This window comes from Cololabis saira, chromosome 3 (genome assembly GCF_033807715.1).
Source record: "Cololabis saira isolate AMF1-May2022 chromosome 3, fColSai1.1, whole genome shotgun sequence".
Taxonomy (NCBI): Eukaryota; Metazoa; Chordata; class Actinopteri; order Beloniformes; family Belonidae; genus Cololabis; species Cololabis saira.
In genome coordinates this window covers 27,934,766-27,954,582 of record NC_084589.1, presented here as the reverse complement: position 1 = coordinate 27,954,582, position 19,817 = coordinate 27,934,766, and the positions used below count along the sequence as shown (strand labels likewise).

Genomic DNA, 19,817 nt, shown 5'->3' with positions numbered 1-19,817 from the left:
GCTGATGTGGGGAGAATATGTCCTTCTACACGCACACACAGGTTACGTTATGTTTCGCGGATAACTCCTACCGACTAGTCTTCCCTTCCCCCAACTGGCCTTCAGGCACAGGGTGGCAAATAACGTGCCCTGCGTTTACATTGCCAACCCGCGTTAAACACTTGTTCATCATCTAGCGATATTAGCAGGATCCAATCTAAAAACGCAGAGTTTAATGTCTTCCAGGTACTTTGTATGAATAATGGAGATATTTGGATTCTATCACAGCACAGTTTCAAAGTAACACTTTTAAATCAAGCATGCATTTACACAACTAAGTAGAACATTATATTTCCAGGTAATTTATCCAGATACAGATCACATGTAAATACCAAATGTCAGTGGGGAATTTTAGCATATCGCTCCACTCATTATGCATCAGAACCCTACTGCTGATGATAAAACACAGACTACAGTAGACTTCTGTTTCATCCATTAAGACCGTGAATCAAAGAATCAATCTCACGATAAGCTCTGTAAGTCATCCAAGAGCACTGCCCTTCCTCACCACTTTTCAAAACAACATTTTAACTGCAACTGAATAATCAAAGTCATCAATGATTCGATTAGCTTCTAAAGACACATCTAAGTCACCACCAATCATCCTGTAAACTGCAGTGCTGTATGTGCTCTCAGAGCCCTGTGCGTCGGGGGAAAATCAAGGCTGAGACAAGCAAAGAACACACTTTGGCTCTCTGAAGTGGCTTCCCTTCTCCAAACACAGATCCGATAAGATAGGAGCAAGCCCCACCAGGAATTTGATTTCACTACTCTCTCGGTGCAGAGCTGGCGATAGCAGGGACGAAAGAAAAAGAGAACTACTTTTGTCCTGTCTCCAGACACCAAGAAAAAGCAAATGAACTCGACCAGAAAGGAGGTATGAATGGCCTATTATTGGATTTGATCCCGGTCAGACTTTCTGTGAGAAACCAAACATCTGTTTCTTGTATTTAACGGAGAAGCAAAAACAAAAGTTTGGCACCGGCTGAACAGTCTGTGACTCAAAACTGGGCACAAGCTACATATTACAAGCAGTTCAATTCCACTACTCACTGACTGAACATGGATTCATTTAAACCTGGTGGAAGGTCATCAGGTACAGTTATACAATGTCAGTGAGTCCAGTGCTGTGCTACATGAAGCTTTCTTGGCTCTGGTAATATTTAATCCAGTGGCCTCTCTGGCTACCGCTGTGTGGCAGTCAGAGCGGAGTGCAGCAAAGTCAGGGCGTGAGGGTCCTGTTCGAGGGATTCACTTCAGATCGGCACACCAAGAATGGAAAGAACATGTTTTTCTTTAAAGTTGTCAGTTACAGGAATACAAGAGTTGTTGTTGACACCAATCTGAATGACAGAGAAGAAAGAGCAGATACCGATCAAAGGAGGCCGGTGACAGAGGTGGAGAGGTAGTAAAGTACAGTGGGCGGGGAGTGGGTAGTATGGGAGGGAGAGAAGTAAGAAGAGGGGAAAAAAACAGGCAGATAAAAAGAAAAACTGGCAAAGGAATGTGTGAGGAACTGAAAGTAGCATAACGTTGTTTACGGGAAAGGGAGGAGCACCGAGGATAGGACGACGTTACAGAAGAGGGAAACTAAACAAAGTTGAGAGAGGGACATAAAGGAAAGAACAGGTAGAGTTGGTTTACATTAGGTTTCAATTTTACCTCAGTTAATTACTACTTTCTTTTCCCTGCAGCAGAAGAAAGTAAACAGAAAGTAGAGAGAGAGAGAAAAAAAAAGCTAACAGAGACCAGCTGAAGGCAGAGGAGGAGAAAGAAGAAGCAGCAAACAAAAGGAAGGAAAGACAGCAGTTATCAAGTTGGGTCAAAAGGAATTAATAGAGAAAGAGAAACAAAAAAGCAGATCAGAGACACGGCTCTGAGGACTGAAGAACAAAAGAAAAAAACAGCCACTCACTGACAGAAAGAACCGAAATTAACTCCACAGACTACTGGCATCAGCAAAGCAAGAGCAAGAAGAGCGGCAGAGAAGAGGTCACTGTGGTCAGTGTGTGGCATGCCTGAGCGAGTCTACTATGCAAGCAAGACAGCGGACATAAACAGACAGAAGTTAACACGCTTCCAAAAGGCAGCTTTCTCTAAACAGGCAGCATGTTGATGAAAGAGTACCGCATCTGTATGCCACTCACTGTGGATGAGGTAAGTGTTTGTTTTTCCCACGCTGAAACATACATACACATAAACATGCATGCACATACACACACTGCCCTTATAAAACTTTAAAATTAGTGATAAAAAAGAGGCTTTATTTCAAACGTGAAATATTTCTTTTCAACTTGAAATCTTGAAAGTGTTAATGTGCTGATAAGAAAACCACAATCGGAGCGCACACACCTCCCGCTGCTTTTCTGTGGGAACTTTGGCACGTTGGATATCAAGGTTTCTTCAGCAATGATGAGTTTAGGCATTCTGACAAGAACCAACGCGTAACACCTAGCCAGCAGGCTCGTGCTGAAGGACTGCTATTTTGTGTATATTGTGTCTCTTTTTGTGTACGTCGTACACTTGCAGCTGCTCAGAGCAACACAGAAACTAGTCAGACTGGTTATGGCTGTGCAAGAGCTCAAACAAAGGCATTTGGCCTGCAATCTCAAATGCAAACAGATCCTGCAAGGGAGAAGAGGAGAGGGAGTTATTCCCTGAAGTGTCCTTCAAATGGAATGTCCTCATCCCCTCCTGTATACAAATCCACCCCCCACCCCCCTCACGTCTACCTGTTACCACAACAATGACAGTGACAAATAGCAGTCCAGAACAGGATTTACAGTATCAGCGCAAGGCACACAGAAACTTGAGCTTGCAGCAAATCCTCTTTCATTTGAATGTAATGCAAGTTTAAGCACAGCTTACTTAAGGAGGAATCAAATCAAGACGACCAACTCATTCAAAGGCTTTTACAATATCCAAACCCGGGCTTAGTTTTTAAGATGAATTGTGTTGATTATCACAATTGCAATATCCAGAAATACTTTAACACAAGACAGTCCCGCTGTGTTGAGGCATGTTCAGTATTGTCTTATGTTCGGTGACAGTTGCTCAGATAACAGTGATAACACCTAAGGTACTGTAGATGGTTCAGTCCACATAAATCTGCACCACAGGCACACGTGTCTGTTGGCTTGTGAGATGCAGCTTCAGAGAAATATCACTTTAAACAGCATGCATTATGCTTTTCCTGATTTTCAGAGGATCAAAATTGGCTTAATCTGTCATATACTCAGTTCTCGGGCCGTTTAGCTATTTTTTTTCTTTTTTTTGTTTATGAGTAATAAACACAAGTTTTAAAAGAGCAGTCATACGACCGAGCTTCCTCATTTTGTTTTTCCAAAAACACCTTTCTGTTTGCGAAAGCATTACTTCCACTAGCAGATTGGTCCTCTATTCCGCCCATGCGTTGATTGCCTCACCGGGGCAGCCCCACCCTCCTATCCCCTTCAGTTTAAAAATAAACATTCTCCAACCGTCTATAACTGTCAACTGGCTATGACAGTCATGTCACATGACTGTAATGTGTCTGATTGGTTAAGAAGGTATCCAAAAACAGCAGAGTGAAGGTAGAGAAGTAGGAGGAGGAGGCAAAACATGGAGCTCACTGAAGTGCATAAAAATACATGATTTAGGCTAATATGGGACTTTTAACTCAGGTAATGTAATGCAATGTCACAGAAAAAGTGTCATGCTCCATAAATGCGCTCATCCCATCTGAAATTTAATGAATCATTGTTCAATAACAGTGACTGACCCTGAGCAAATATTTCTAAGGTCCATTTTTCCCCCCCTTTTAACCAGGGTTTTCATGGTACTATAATCAATCATCATCACCAGATGCACTGTTAAAAATTTCATTATCATTATTCTTATCAGTTGCCATGACTTTAAAGGAATTAAAGAGCCAGTTGCTTTGGCTGAACAAAAGCTTTATTAAAATTGAAAATTGAATCCATTATTGTAATGGGAAAGTGTGTGGTGCAAGAATAAAAAGCTACCAGGAGAAGAGCCTTTTCAGAATCTAAGTGACCATGATTGGTGGCATAAAGCTGCATTAAATCTAGTTTGAGTCAACATGAAAAGCTAAAAAGCATAAAAACAAAAGCGTGATATCTTTTTATAGGTACTGTTTATCACCATTTCTCAAAGGATTTATTAGAAATGCCTGATCCAAAGTGTTAAGTGGACATACAGTTAAGATTTTAACCATAAATTCCTATTTTTAAACATGGTCACACTGACACTATCAGTAGAGACTTCCTTCTAGTATGATGAACTATGTTTACACTTTTGACAAGCATTGCCTGTAAACTGGTCTTTAGCAAACAATGGGATGAAAAACGTGCCAAAAGTGCTCAAGTTATGACTCATAGTGGTCCTTCACATTCCATGATGGTGATTTAAGGTCAGATAAATCATTTAAACTTCCTTCTGAGATCAATATTAGAGAGACAAAAAGATCCACAACACATGTAGGAGGAGCTCATTGTACTGGTGTCTGGTAATTTTACGACAGCAAAGCACAGATCACTATGATTAATTAAGTCCCATGAATATCCAATAAGTAAATATTGAATGTTGACATTCCACGGTAATTGAACAAGAAAGAGGAGAGTCACATACCATCAAAAGTGAAGAATGGCATCTGCCCTCCTCTTTCTCAGTTGCTTGTCTTCTTTCTCTGTTTCTGATTTTAATTGAAATTGCGGTTTTGTGTGTGTCTAACGAATATAGGACAACAAAATTAATGGCATTCAAGTGGGAAGAGCCAAATAGTTTATCTTTTATGGCATAATTCCTTTTTACTTTTTTTTCTTTTTAAAATAACTTTAAAATTGATGTTTGCCAGTGATCTAAGTCTTTCAGTAAACAAGGAACACTGTATGCAGACAAGTGGATTAAACAAAAGGAGAGAACTGCAATAATAATAGTGTTTGTGTGAGAAATGTAGGTTGCTAAAATACACCACAGTGTCTGTCAGACTGAGCGCAAATAAGGATCACGCCAGATGCCCAAAGGCCTTGTCCTCCTCCGAACCCTCAAGAAAATACTCCCTCCTCATCAGCATCATGCAGAAATTGGGGCTGCAGTGGAGAATAAAGTCCCTTCCCCCTCAATTAATACACCATACATTCACCCTCTGTAGCCAAATAAAAGTTTCAAATCCTGTTTTGGTTACTTTATGGCAATATTTATACACAGCAAGTGACTATTTTTAATTCAAGACAAAGGTTTATGTCCAAGTAACCCTGACCTGAGTGTTTTGCTGTGATGAAACCAAAAACAGTTAATAGAATTTTTCAGAAATAAATCACGCATTTTTTGGATTTGTAAGGATAGTAGGTTAGTAATTGAATTCTGCCTAATTCCTTGTTAACTTGCCACCCTTATTTTGTCTGGCTTCTTTCAATTTATATAGATAATCAAATGTAATTTCAGTATTATTAGCGCACAATTTACAAAGAATACCTTAAGGTGCATTGTATTGTTCTTTGTGGATTGGAAGTACTGGAAGCAGAGCAACAGTTAACTCTGGTCCTCTGTTGGCTAACTATATAAATGTAAGCACCCCACCACTGAATTGTTTGGTTTTTGGTTTTTGTTTAGTTTTTTAAGTTATTCAATGGGTCCCTTTATTGTGGAGATTGTAAATCTGTCTCTTTTAATTGGCTCTGACCAAAGCTTTTTAAAATATGTTGTTTTTAACCAGTACTTGAGAAATGCGATTCAGATCCCTTTCAGCCGAAGAACTATCACTAAAGAGCTTTTGGATCCAAAAATTATTATTATGGAAAAAAGTTTTCTTCTCCGGACCACTGCAACAATTAAAAAAAAATAATAATTTCAGCTTTTAAAAACCCAAATCAAATTTGGGTTTATATAATAATCCTGTGATCATAGCAGATTAATAAACAGGAGTCTGGATTTTGGATAGCATTTGGGAAATGTATCTTATTTTTCTGACAGGAGTTTCAGATTTGGAATTAGTTTGTGTCAGAGGCTCCTGCCCTGTCATGTTGGATCCCTCAGGGTTCTACTTTTGGCTCCATTTTGTTTTCACTACTTACTCCTTATCAAGATTGAGAGGGAAGGTGGCTCCGTTGGTAGAGCGTTCGCCCATGAACCTGAAGGTCAGTGGTTCAAATCCTAGTTCCTCCTGTGTCCACCAAAATCTCCTTGGGCAAGACACTGAATCCCCTGGTTGCTCCCGGTTGTCAGGCCAGCGCCGTTGTATGGCAGCTCCGCCGACAACCGGTGTGTGCGTGTGTGGGTGAATGTCTATAGTGTAAAGCGCTTTGGAGCTGTAGGAGTACAGCTGGAAAGCGCTATATAAGTGTAAGCCATTTACCAAGATTAACCTATCCAGCAATATCTCATATCACTTTTATGCTGATGATATTCAAATGTACTGTTCCTTCAAGAACTGTGGGTTTCATGAATTGTCCAACTTAATTGATTGATTCTTTGACAGACAGTAAACAATGGTTAAAATAAATGTGCCTAATAATTTAAGCTAGTAGTGTTAAAAACAAGTATTCACACTTTTTACCTATAGTAAGTCAAGGGTAATATGATATAGAAAAACTATCATTTATATAGCTTTGCACTGCCCCATTTCATCAGAACAATTCTGGCCTATCAAGCATGGAGAATTAAAAAAGTTAATCCATCCATAAACAGTGCACTGCTGTCAGGTGGGGTGTAGGCGTGTTTCCATTAGTAGCAGTTCTGGGTAGATGTTTCAGTGCCAGGAATGGCCCTGCAGAGTGGCCCTCAAGAACCTTTACTGCGCAAAAATCATTCCTGTCATAAGAGAGACTCAGGTTCGACAACAGGGACCTCTTGGCTGGGGGTCTCTGTTAATCCAGATTTCACTTTCACGTGAACATGAATCACTCATTTTAACCTACCCCTGCCTCTTGCCTGTAATGAGCTGGGATAGGCTCTGGCAGACCCCAGCGACCCTGCACAGAATTAAACAGGTATAGAAACGAACAGATGGACCAGAAACATTTCAAGAAGAAATGATAGATGGACCAACAAAGATGTCCGTGTCCTGTTGGCATATTAAACAAATGAAGAGGTCCAGCGGGGTTTTCTTTTAATCTCAATTGCTACTACCATGGTGTATGTTAAAAAAAAAAAAAAAAAAACACAAGAAATATTCCCTTCTGTGTTTACTTGTTTCTCCTTCTCTCTCTTCTTTTGCTGCTTTTTACTTTTTCAAATGTTAAACTGTTAAACTGTTGGCTGTTTGCGCACAGCAAAAAAGTGGCATTACTGCCATCACGTGATATGCAGTGTTAATGGTTTGATCAATGGTTCTTGTGTGGCACCACGGTGCAATGGAGACATGTTGGCTGATGGGGCTGTTAAGGTGGTCAGCCCTGTTAGAGGCCTTGTTGGTGTATAACGCCAATGTAGGGGTGGGTGTCTTTTAATCTCAATCGCTACCGTCACAGTGTATGTTGGAAAGAATGAATAAAAAAAAACATTTTTAATTCAAATTTTTATTGGTTTCATCTTCTCTTTGTTTGCTACATTTCTTCTTTTTTGTCTACTTTTATGCTTCTGGCTGTTTGCGAACAGCAAAAAAGGCTCATTATTGCCACCTGATGGTCAGCTGTGTTAATTGTCTGGTCAATGGTTCTTGTATGGCGCTACAGTGTAATGGAAACACTCCAGCTAAAGAGGCTGTGGAGGGGGTCGGCCTTGTTAGAGGTTTTCGTCTGGGGGGTTTACCCTGAATGCAAACACACCTTGTGTTACTGGACTATAAATAAATAAAAATGTTATAAATAAAATTGAATTGAATTGAATTGACTAGAGATTCATTGCATCATTTTTGCTCCATGGATAAGAATTGGTCCTAATGCTCTAGTACTTTGATTGTCATGTTCCTCAAGTTCATCCTAAATCCTTTTTTTGCTGTGTGGCAGGACAGAGTGCCCTGCTGGGAGAGGTTGCTGCTGTCAGGGAGAGATTTTTGGCATGGGGAGGAGGCTGTGCTTGGTCAGCAGCAATGTTTAGATGGGTGCTATGTGTCCACGTAGTATCTATATGAGGGCAATCACCAAAGCTGTCCCAGTAGAGCATTGCATTTTAATGAGATGGAGCGTTATTCAGCTCACCTCAATCCTGTGTGAGTCCTTTGCAGAGGCAGGTGCTCATCTCAAGGGTAATTGTCGTAATATTAGTAGTAGACACAATATATCCCAAAACTATGCTTTATAAATATCCTTTCCACAACTGCATTCCAGCTGCAAACAGCAGATATTATTTAAAAGAGTAACAGAAATATTTATTGGTTAATTTTTTTCTTTGCAAATAACATAAAAATAATCATTTAAAAGCTGTGTTTCAATATACCAAAGAGAAATGTGACCTGAAAAACCTTACCTTACATTCCTTTGCTTGATCCTCGACCACCATCAAGAAACATTGTGAATGCAGATGTGCACTCAGAATTCATCACTGAGGATTAGAAAGGTGATTTTTGGTTTGCAAAAAATGTTTTCAAACCACATTTTTTTCTCTTTCCCTGTTTATTTTCTCTCTTCACAAAATTCTCTGGACTTTGCCCACCATAAACATGATCCTTAACCTCTCTCTGGGTTCCAGTACAGGATCGGACAGCTCTACATGATCAGTAAGCACAGCTGTGAGCAGAGTGGTGGAGGAGAGGGGGTGGAGGTGGTGACGAATGAGCCAGATACTCACCCTCAGCATGGCCCTGGACAGCTGACCGAGAAGCGAATCTACCTCAGCAGGTACAATTCATCTCTGTTCAATGACTGCATTGTTGTACTAATAACCCTGACTATTTACAGCAATTTTATCAATAGGTTTGTTGGCCCTGTTCCAATTATAACTGATGTTGTTCGATCCGTGGTCTTCTGCATCACTGAAAACCTATACATATTGTAGATCCAAGCAGCTGATAAACAGTAAAACATAATTTTAACATAGTAGAAAACCAACTGTGCAGTGTGACCTGCCTATATCTAAACTCCAACAACACAACTGAAATGTGCTGCGAGTCTACCGTGGAAGATGTTATTGTTCCATGAGCTGAACGGCCAGTAAACCTTTAAGTGTTCTAATTGTTTAACGACTGGCCTCCAGCTGGGAGGAATGCATCCACATTGTTCTGATTGCAGGGTGTGTGGGAGGTTTTATCCTCTCATTATTTTTCCTTTGCAGTGTTGAAAATATACCTGTCAGCAGTCTATGGCTACCTAAACTATGTGTACAAAACCTATCAAAAACAATTGTTAACAGTGACATCAAGCATCCAAACACTGAAAACTCCTAACTAATCACATGCAAAGCAACCCTTGATGAAGATTTTACTGTAAATGTCATAAATACACTCCAATGTAGCTTTAAACAGATATAAAAGCTTTGTTCAAGGATGTGTTGGATTATTTGGGGCTTGGATTTTTGTTCAGTTTAAAGTTTGGGATTATACAATAAATTCCTTGTCCATACACAAGTGTGTAAACACAGTATGTTGTTTTGCTAATGCTACTCAGACAGCTGTGAGCACCACAAATATGTTGTTGTGATAAGTAGGTACTTTTCACTCCTCCTGAAGAATGTATTCTTCACATGTGCATCAGTAAGTGTCAGCCGAAGACAACTTTCTTCTTTTTCCTAATTGTCCAGCACTAATTATAGTACATATTAATGTTTTTATATTTTTTATAACAGGGAATTACACAGATGCAGTTAGGAACAACAGACTGGGTAAAAATAACAAGGCATATAAAGGACATGGACAATCAGACTTGTTGACCTGATATGTTCCCTCCCAACTGAGATCCACAGATAGTGCACTTCTGACTATACCCAGATGAAAGTCTGTGACAAAAGGAGATAAGGCTTTTTCCATTAGAGCCCCCACCTCATGGAACTCTAGCCGCTTCACTCAGACACACAGCATCCCTTGATACTTTTAAAACCCTCTTTATAGCTTTCCTATGTTGAGGGGCAGTTGGCATCGTCTGATGAATATATTACATATCCTGATGCTGATAGGTCAGGCCACCTTGGGCCCTTTCTTTTGGGGCAGCAAATTTCAACTTGTTGGTAGGGGTTTTATATTGACATTTCATTCTATGAAGGGAATTCGAGACAAGAGTTTATTTGTTTTATATTGTTATATCGGTTCAAGTTGCTTAATGGCTTTTATTTGTTAGCTACTATGTTCAAAACTGTATAACACTATGTAGAAAAATGCTATATAGAAGTGTTTTTTTAATTATTATTACAATTACTCACTGCCCAAAGGAAGGTCATCGTGTTAAGTATGGAGGACTAAAACTGACATAATTAAAAATAAAACCAGAAGTATTTATATATTTCCTTTCCTTTGCGAAGAAATTTATATATTTTGTTTTTCCTTTTCCTTATACATGCATTCCTTGTTTTTACATTAACTCCTCTCCTCTTTTTACTTTACCTTATTTCTGCCTCATTATGCAAATATAAATGAAAAACAAAATATATACATTTCTTCACGAAAATGCATATATAAAGAAAAGGAAAAACAAAAAATATATATATATTTCTGCTTTTATTTTTTATTATGTCAGTTTTGGTCCTCCATAGTTAAGTGCCTTAAAGTGCATTACCAATAATGCCCACTAGGCAGTGGTTCAAACATGTCTCGCTCTAGAGACTGCTATCAGGTTTTACTAGTTAATCAAAAACAACAAAGACAATCCTCTTCAATGTCATCAGGGGTTGTGAGTTCTCTGGTCGTTTAGTTTTTTTTAAACCATACCAGTAGCCAACATTTGACATGGATCAAAAACACACGTTATTCAAACATTTTGAACTATATCCGATTTTTTTTCTTTGCAAAACTTTGATGAAATGTTTTAATCCACTTTGAATGTTGAATAAGATGTTCAATTATCACTCTTTCGCTCCACCCTTTTTTTTCAAATTTGGTCAACTCTAATTCCAAAACAACCACAACAGTTTCAGGCAAATACCAGACTAATTAATGCGTGGGCAGGGCTGGACTTGCTTCCCACATTACCATTGTCTTGTTCTTTTTTGTTAGACTGAGCGGTTTTAGTGACTTCACATGTCAAGGGTGTTAATGTTATGGCTGATTAATATACAGTATAATGTTGGATGTATAAAGAAATCCAAAATATTTTTCTAAATGTGCTTTTAGTTTGATTTTGAAGCTGTTGCATAGTTGAGTATGTTTTTATTTCGCTGTGCTGAAAGGGTTTCTTTCATATACCACGTGCTCATAATTCAATTGTGATTTAAATGAAGAAGCTGTTTAAAAAGCAACCAGAATTCTCTTAATTCATTCCCAAACTCTGGGATTACCACATTCATTACCCTAATGTAACCTCAAGTCCTATTTCAATCACCGTTTTAAACCCAAGGTCTAATCCTTAAATAAACTCTTAAAGAAGTAAAAACATGCTCTCGCTGTGGATGGTATTTCTAATCTGCATGTGGATATGGGTCATTTGGTGTTTTTTACAAATGATTTGAAGAAAACCATATACAGTACCACGGACACAAAGGTACAAGAACTTCACAACTGCATTCAACATCAATCATATTCTGACACATGACTCGAAAGCTTCAGTAACAACTCATCACCACAGGTGTAGTTGCGAATGAATCACAAAAATGAATACCATGGCAAGCATTGCCCACAGGTACCCTGGCTATAAATGGCACAAAAAGCCACTTAGGGTCCCTTTTTCTCCCTCCATAATCTCTCTCCTGCTCTTTCAATCAATCACTTTCTGATTATAATTTTTCTTTCTGATTTTTGCTTTCAGTAAACTACCGTCCTGGGCAAAAGCTTTTGTCCCACGATTCTTCTACGTCACAGAAAAAGCCTGGAACTTCTACCCGTACACCATTACAGGTGTGTGTTTTACATGTCTCTTTTTGCTTAACCTTAACCTCAAGTCTAATGCAAAACTTGTTCTGCCGCATGAGCTGGTCTACCATGTGCAATTACATATAGATTGTTGTTGTGTATGCATTGCCTTGGAGGTGAAGCGTATGCGTATGGCTGCAGTTTCATGCTCATACATATAAGCAACTAATGATGTTTCTCTCTATCCATATTGAATGTCCCTGTTGCTGCAGAGTACTCAGTGAGTATTTTCACACATCATTTACTGTACATGAACTCTTTTCAGCAACATTAGATCTAAAGCAGTGTGGCTTCACTCTCTCCATCTCTGGCCCTTGACCCTTTTTTTTACCCCATGAAACCCTGTAGGTATCATTCCTCCCCAGGTTCAGCATCCGCATTGAGACAAGATTCGAGAACAACAACGGAAATAACGACAATGTGAGTATGAGCATAACAAACCTGAGAAGACCTGGAAAAGATGGAGTGATTAGATAGAGGGGGAAGGAGAAAGACAAGGAGGAGAGGGGAATTGCAATTTTCTCTGCAGCGCCACGAAAACGTTCATCAAATTGATGTGCCCATTACAAGGAAAACAAGCAAAGCACAAAATGTACTATTGGCAGATCTATTAACCAGACATGCAGCGAGCTGATCGCGGATGCTGAGCTGCATTTTGTTCGAAGCCAATGCGCATAAACACACTCAGAGAGAAATTCCCAAACAATTGTAACTCCTTCTGGTCCTCGTGTCTGCAGCGTGTAATCCAGGAAATGTGAACAAGCAGACCCAACATGTTAAGAATTTAGAGAATGATGCTTGTACATGTTCAAAAGAAAGAAGCTCCAATTTGTACTGAGTCAATTATTCATGAAAGAGTTAAGCCTCAGACGTTAAGCCTGAGATGACTGATGTCGCGAGCCACTCACGGTCAACAAAGGTATGCCAACTACAATATTGATATGTCACCTTTGGCGCTGGGATTTAGACTGAAAAATCCTAGAAAAATCATACATTATTTATGCATGAAGCAGCTATCTGAAAAATGCAACTCAAAGATTCAAACCTTTTTTTTATGCACTGGCTTTGTCTAACATCTTCTTTAGTGTTATTATATCTTTTTTACTGGGTTTTAACTGGCTTTCTAGTGAAAGATCACACCTCAGGGACTAGAGAGCTTTGAATGCACTCCATAGGTTTCCAATGGAGGAACCATAACTTAAGTTTAGATTTGGGGAGAGTATTTCATCCCTCAGAACGTGACCTCAGGGAAAGGCAAGTTTATTTTTCAAGTACAATTCAACAACAAAGTGATGCAAAGTGGTTTTTACAGAGACTTTAAAACATCATCACATGGTAAAAAAAAAAAAAAAAAAAGTAAATAGGGGGTTGTTCCGAAACTTTAGGGGTGGATGTTTGCAGCCAGCTCCTTTAAAGTCTTTGCTTGTGACATAATTTGTAAATACCCAATCTCAAGTACTATAATTTCAGCCTCTTTGTCGCTTACTGCAAAACAGCTGTTGCCTTTCCGTGGGTTTTTTGCAATTAGGAATCTCTACACAAATAAGACATAGACAGATATGTTGATTAAGAGTGTGAGAGATTATCGAACGCTGAGCACATGTAGAAGGCCAAACATTCTTCCTCCAACGTATCACATTCCATCAGAAGGAGCAGGACTTTGTGACACAGACCAACAACGACACCGTATGACCGTAGTAGGGTATCATAATACCTCAGGCTTTTCTTTGTTAGCTGTCAAGTATGAAATGAATGTCAGTTTGGCATTAAAGAAAATGTTTTTACACAATCAGGTAAAAGTCCCTTTTCTCCTGGTTCCCCGAATGCTATCAAGAAACAGCTTATTCTGCTTTCATAGCACCTATTTTTTTCTCACTTTTAATATCCGTCATACATCCTTTTTTTGTTTTTTCCCCTCCTCTGCTCTCTCTCTTTATCTGTTCTCTTGTCTGTTTGCTCCAGCGTGATTTCTTCAAAGGGGCCTCGGGGTGGGATATGGTGAGGGGTGTTTTGGTGTGTGACCTCCGTTTTCCACACAGTTACTTATCTTCTCTTTATCCTGCTCGCCACTGAGTGAGTAACGCACGTGTGTGTGTGTGCAAAGAGTTTGAATGAGTGCGTGCCTGCTGTCATTATACTAAATGCTGTCAACTATACTAAACAATCTGTTTGGCTGCAGGTCTTCGGGGACACACCAACCCCAGCAGAGAATGTGAGTTTCCTGGATATCCTCAGTGACCCCATCCCTGAAAAGCACTATAAGGAAACAGAGGTAAGCGCTGCAATAGTACAAACACTTATTAAGAAGAAAACATTTAAATGAATTTTTAACTTTGTAAAAACCAAACTGTAAAATTGCAACGAAGCAATAGTTCATCATTTTGGGAAATATGATCATTTCGACACTTGGCTTATTATGATATGATTAATTTAAGAAACATCAAGTAAACATTTAGAAAGCACTTACAAGGTGCTCTACTACTCCCTGCTACTTGATGCACACATATTCTTTAAACTCAAAAGGTGGTGCTTCCACCACAACGTGGTGTGAAATCAGTTGACAGATTCTTGTCCCTGATTACGGAATGAGCTACCAAACTGTCCGATCTACTTTTAAGAGCAAGTTAAAGACTCAGCTCTTTAAGGAGCATTTCCATATTTAGTTTAACTTCTCTGGTCATGAGTATGAGTTGGAAGATGTTTCCATTTTTGCATGACTCAGCACTGAGAAAGCTGCATGCACTTAGGCCAAGATGATATTATGATGTTGAATTTAAAACCTAGTTTTCCTGAATAAAGGGACTGAAAAAAAATCAAACTATTTCCCAAAATGACAGACTATTTCTTGAAGAGATAATGATTCATAAACACATATGTGGCTACAGAAATAATGATTCTCCCACACACAAAGGTTTTTATTTTCTTTGCACCTTATTATTGTGTCTTCACCACTGGATTTTAGCTTTTCCACTTCAAATAGTGTACAATAATACCCTCACACGTCTCAGCTTGTCTCGCTGCCTTCAAACTCTCCCATACAAGATTTCACACTTTTGTGCTGCCTGCAAGCCCTTAGCAGCAAAGGTAAATTCACAGTCCTGTGGACGCATAAGCATGCAAACAAGCATTCAGCACAAATCCATACAAGAGCACACACACCAAAAGAAAAAAAGTCTCAAACACATTGGTGGCTTACATTAAGTGACATGGTGAGAACATGAAATCACAAACACGAACATCCTTCGGTCACAGATGCATAATTTGTGTTATCACGATTCCCTCTTAAGGGCTGTGTTGAGCAACAACCTGCTTACACCTCAGATGCTGCAACACGCATCCTTTCATTCACTTGCTTGTACTGGGCACACAGACATCTAACGCTCCATCTGAAAAAATACCTCACAGGGCCTCGGTTTCCCTGAGGTCTGCTTTTTAACAGCCACCGTTTTCTCTGTGCAGGACCTCAGTCAATGGCAGTCCAGTAAAACCTGCCGTGGGCCTCTGGAGGAAGGCTGGAGAGACCACCATGAGCCCATTATGTGCTCCTATAAGAGGGTGCAATGCAGCTTCGAGGTCTACGGCTTCCAGACCAAGACTGAGGAGTTCATTCACCGAGTGAGATATGGTTTTTTTCTTTACCTTCGTGACTTCCCCATGTGCTGATATAAGGCGTCTCTCACACACACGCCCGCCGATAGGGGGGGACAAACGGGTCTGTTGTCCCGGGCCCAGGGTAGGGGGGGGCCCGGAACTGAAAAAAAAAATAATAATAATAATTTTTTTTTTTTTTTTTTATTCTCATTAAATTATGGAATTATTTTTCAAAATGTTTCAAAATATGCCTATTTGTGGAAAAATATGTAGTATTTGAGTTACATAAAAGCTTTTTATTTGTTTTCTTCCTAATTGTCCTTGTGGTCAAGAACCCCCAACACAAAAATGGTTTGGCCGCTGATCAAAAGTTGATGTTAGCATTTAATTCAACCATTAGAATGGTAAAAATGTCCAGTCAGCACAAGTCCGGTGCTCAGAATAGAAGAGAAAAGAGAAGAAGAGAGGAAGAAAATAGAGGCCTCAGAGATTCTCTATACAAATATTTTAAAAAGGGTGGTGACGGTGACGCTGGAATTAATAAAGTCAGCGTAGAGCAAGGTAAGAAACAGCGCAGCCAACGTTTACCAACCTTGTAACTTAACCTAACTGGCTAGCTCTAATGTTAACGTCCATTAGCTTGTATAAAAACCTGAAGAGCAGAGGGAGAGGAGAGGAAGAGGAGAAGGAGAGATCCGGGCGCAGGGGGGCCCATCTCAGATTATTTTGTCCGGGGCCCCGGCAATGTGTGAGCAGCTGGCCTGCTCACACATACGCATCAGAAACCGCAGCTGTCCGTTGACTTAGAAAGGGATGATGTCAAGAACTGCTGAGTTCTGTTCGTTATGCTGCTGTGCGAGCCACCTGTAAAGGAGCTGGTTGAAAATTGTCAACTCTCATTTGTGCTTTTTGAGGGGGGGGGCTGTGTTACATGTTGACACAAGCAAATCAATGGGACATTAATTTCAGAACATTACCATAATTACCAATAGCATCGCCATGAGGGCTCTCAGTCTCAAACGACCTCTGTTCTGCATTTGCTCTAATTCAATATTAGCTCTGACTTATTATAAAAAATTGCCATGTTGCTTTGCACCACATTAACAGTATCTGCTATTCCAGTTGTAACAAACCAAGTTCCCCACAAGGGAAGTCGGTGGACCAAGTTCAGCTCTTTCAACACATTTGTCCCTCCCCGAGTGAACAAGGCAATGGTGCATGAACAAAACCCCAAAGTGTTTGTTTATGCTCATTCATGAGTGTTTGGGTTGTGGCTTTCATTTTGACAAAGCTTCACGCAGGTCATGCCACTGATGTAAGTTCCCACATATCCCGTGATCTCAAATTAATTACTCTACACAGAGGACTGCCTTCATTTTAACAGTGATGTGCTACATATTAATGCTACATTAAGCATTTCACAGATGAACAAACACTCAGCTGTATCATTCTAATCACTTTTTCTTCCCTGGTTCTTCTTTTTCTTTTACAATCTCAGAACATTAAAGACATTCTCCTGGTCGGCCACAGGCAGGCAGTAGCATGGATCGACGAGTGGCATGGTGGGTCAAAAATACATAGAGCTTTGCCTTAGAGGTCAAATGCATGATGTGAATTCCAAGCGTTTACATAAAGACACACACACACCCTGTTTTAATCCCATGTGCACATGTACAGTGATTGTGCTGTTCCCACAGGGTTGAGTTTGGAAGAAGTGAGACAGTACGAGCAGACAATGCAAGAGAAGACCAACAGCAAAGTCAAATCCAGCCACAACAGCACAGGTGAGGGCGCAGCTCCTGACCTGCACTGTAATGAAATGGCACAGGGAATGGGAGTGGAGGGAGCAAGAACACAGCTGCATGATAGAGCTGTGCAGGCAAGAGAGACAGAGAGAGAGAGAGAGAGAGAGAGAGAGAGAGAGAGAGAGATGAAAACAGGGATTGTGATGAAGAGTGGATGAAAAAAGCAGTAAAGCTCTGAAATATATATTTTACTTTGTGGTAATTATCTGTGCATTTGAATTCACCATAATAAGCAAAAAAGGCAAAGAGGAGCCTGTGATTCACATTCAGCGCACATATTTTCAGATCATTAGGATTTTACATCAAATTTGAACAGGAATTCCGTATTTATATTATGCTTCCTCGCATGCCACGAGTTTCTGTCGATTGGAATGTTATGAATTAATAACCTGTAAACCTGACAGGCTTTGCTTTATCCCACGATGGCTGAAGTAGATCTGTGAGAGAAAAAGAATGGAAAGGGAGATGCAGTCGGGAGGCAGTTCACAACACAAGACGCAGAGAGGAGGGAAAGACAGAGGGTTTATGCTCAGAAAAGGACGACAGAGGAAAAAAAATGTGCACGTGTGTGTTTGCGTCCGTGTGTATGAGTTGGAGGGGTAGGATGGTTAATGAAGTGGCATTGCCACTGTGTCGCTCTGATAAACGGTGTAATGCAGCCACCTGCTGCACTATCTCCATCACTAGCCCTCTCAACATAAATAACCAGACATTGCAGCACTTAGCTGTAAATGTCAGACCTGGTGGGGTTATGTGTTTGGGCATGTATGCGGCATGTGCATGTGTGTGCGTGTGTGTCTGTGTGTGCATGCATGTGTGTGTGGTCCCCCCTGCCCCCTGCTGGTTTGTCTGGTGAACCTCAGCAGGATGTGAGAGATATCAAAGGTAGAACTCCCAATATGGCCTGTAACATCTTTTGCCTGCACTCCCTCTTTCTCTCCCTCTGTGTGCGATGATGAGAGACATCAAGCTGCAACAAATCTGCAGTCATTGCTCAACCTGCTGCAGCTCGCTGCACTGCCATGACCCCCTACAGGCTAACAGCCGCTACAACGTTCAGCCCTGCACAGACTAAGACATACTGTATAGTTTTCATTTCATTCATCCGTTGTTATAAAACCTAATGGATGTCATTTACTCAAGAGAATCTAATAAGAAGTTGGGTGCATGAGCTGAATACCAATAAGGGATTAAACTAATGGGAGCTGAAGTGTATGACACAGATCTTAAATACACTGGAATCTCAAACAGGAATCCCCTTTTCCTTCTTTTAACAATTATATTTCTTTTTTTACATATACTCTTGATTCAAGAGTATTCTTTTTTGAGCTCAGCATCACTTTGTTTTACAGGCATGACATGAAATACACTTGTTTTGTCAGTGTAAAGGAAATATCACTGTCTATCCATCTCAGGTCCGCAGGTTGGAGCTCGTCCTGCATTCTCGCGGTCCATCTCTGTGACAGACGAGCGTTCCCTGAGGAAAATGGGAGTGACTACAGCAGCCATGCCTGACACCTCAGACTCTTCTGTGCCACACGGTCCCCTTCGCCTCAATTCAACCCCTGAGTGATGCCTTGCACGCTCTGAACAATGCAAACACAAAGCCCAAACAGTGTCAGCAATCAGCAGTCATGTGATGTTATTTCTCAAATACACACTTATATAAACAGCAACAGGGTTCTGAAAGGCAAAGTTTGACATTTTGGGAAGGGGAACATTATTAGACCTTTTATAGGCACAATTAGAAGATCAATGCCACTGTCCTGTCTACTTAATGCAACCTTGTAAAAAAAGAATACTTGAAACACAGACTATGTCCATTGGTAACACAATCCACTGAATATCTCTTCATACACAAATGGTTTGTTTCTTTAGTGTAAATAAGTGTAATGTAATATATGTGATCTGAGGGGCATTGTAACGTGACTATTTTGAATTAATCCAGTATCTTTCTGAGATAAATCACTGTGGTGTTATTTATGCATGGAATAAACAAAGGTATTTGAGCTTGGATACTGTATGTTGCTGAATTGTTACATCTTGATTGTGCCAGAGTAGTTGTTCTATTTTATAAAGCTAAACATACTGATGGCTGGGTATTGCTTGTTTATTGCAATGCTACAAAGAGTGATATTGATCCCCTCATCTAACCGTCTTGTAGAATGCCCAAAATGTTGAATTATTCCTCTCATACCAACATAAATGTATTTGTTTGTTCTTGTTCACATGCAGTTGTTTTCCCCACTCAAGGCATGCATGTTAATTGATGCTGCATAAATCCTCAGAGACAAACAAACACCTTGTGCCCACTCAGAAGACAACAGCCTCCAAACAGAGTACCTGTCAGCACTTTGTCTCGGTTCCTCAGCCTTAGAAGAGCACACCAACCACCAGCAGAGATCCTTGATTGTTTCCAAGCCCCCGACCTGCATCCTACAGACAGATGC

The 19,817-nt window shown here is 40.1% G+C and overlaps 1 protein-coding gene across 1 annotated transcript; it reads left to right on the top strand.

Moving 5' to 3' along the window:
• Positions 1-1,508: 1,508 nt before the first annotated feature.
• pitpnc1b (phosphatidylinositol transfer protein cytoplasmic 1b) lies at positions 1,509-19,459 on the top strand. The gene is made up of 10 exons (XM_061717008.1): positions 1,509-2,196; positions 8,668-8,816; positions 11,868-11,956; positions 12,184-12,191; positions 12,320-12,391; positions 14,151-14,243; positions 15,431-15,586; positions 17,061-17,124; positions 17,260-17,346; positions 18,783-19,459. Exons 1-10 carry the CDS (start codon positions 2,149-2,151, stop codon positions 18,938-18,940), a joined length of 924 nt encoding a protein of 307 aa, XP_061572992.1. The 5' UTR covers positions 1,509-2,148; the 3' UTR covers positions 18,941-19,459.
• The last annotated feature ends 358 nt before the right edge of the window (positions 19,460-19,817 follow it).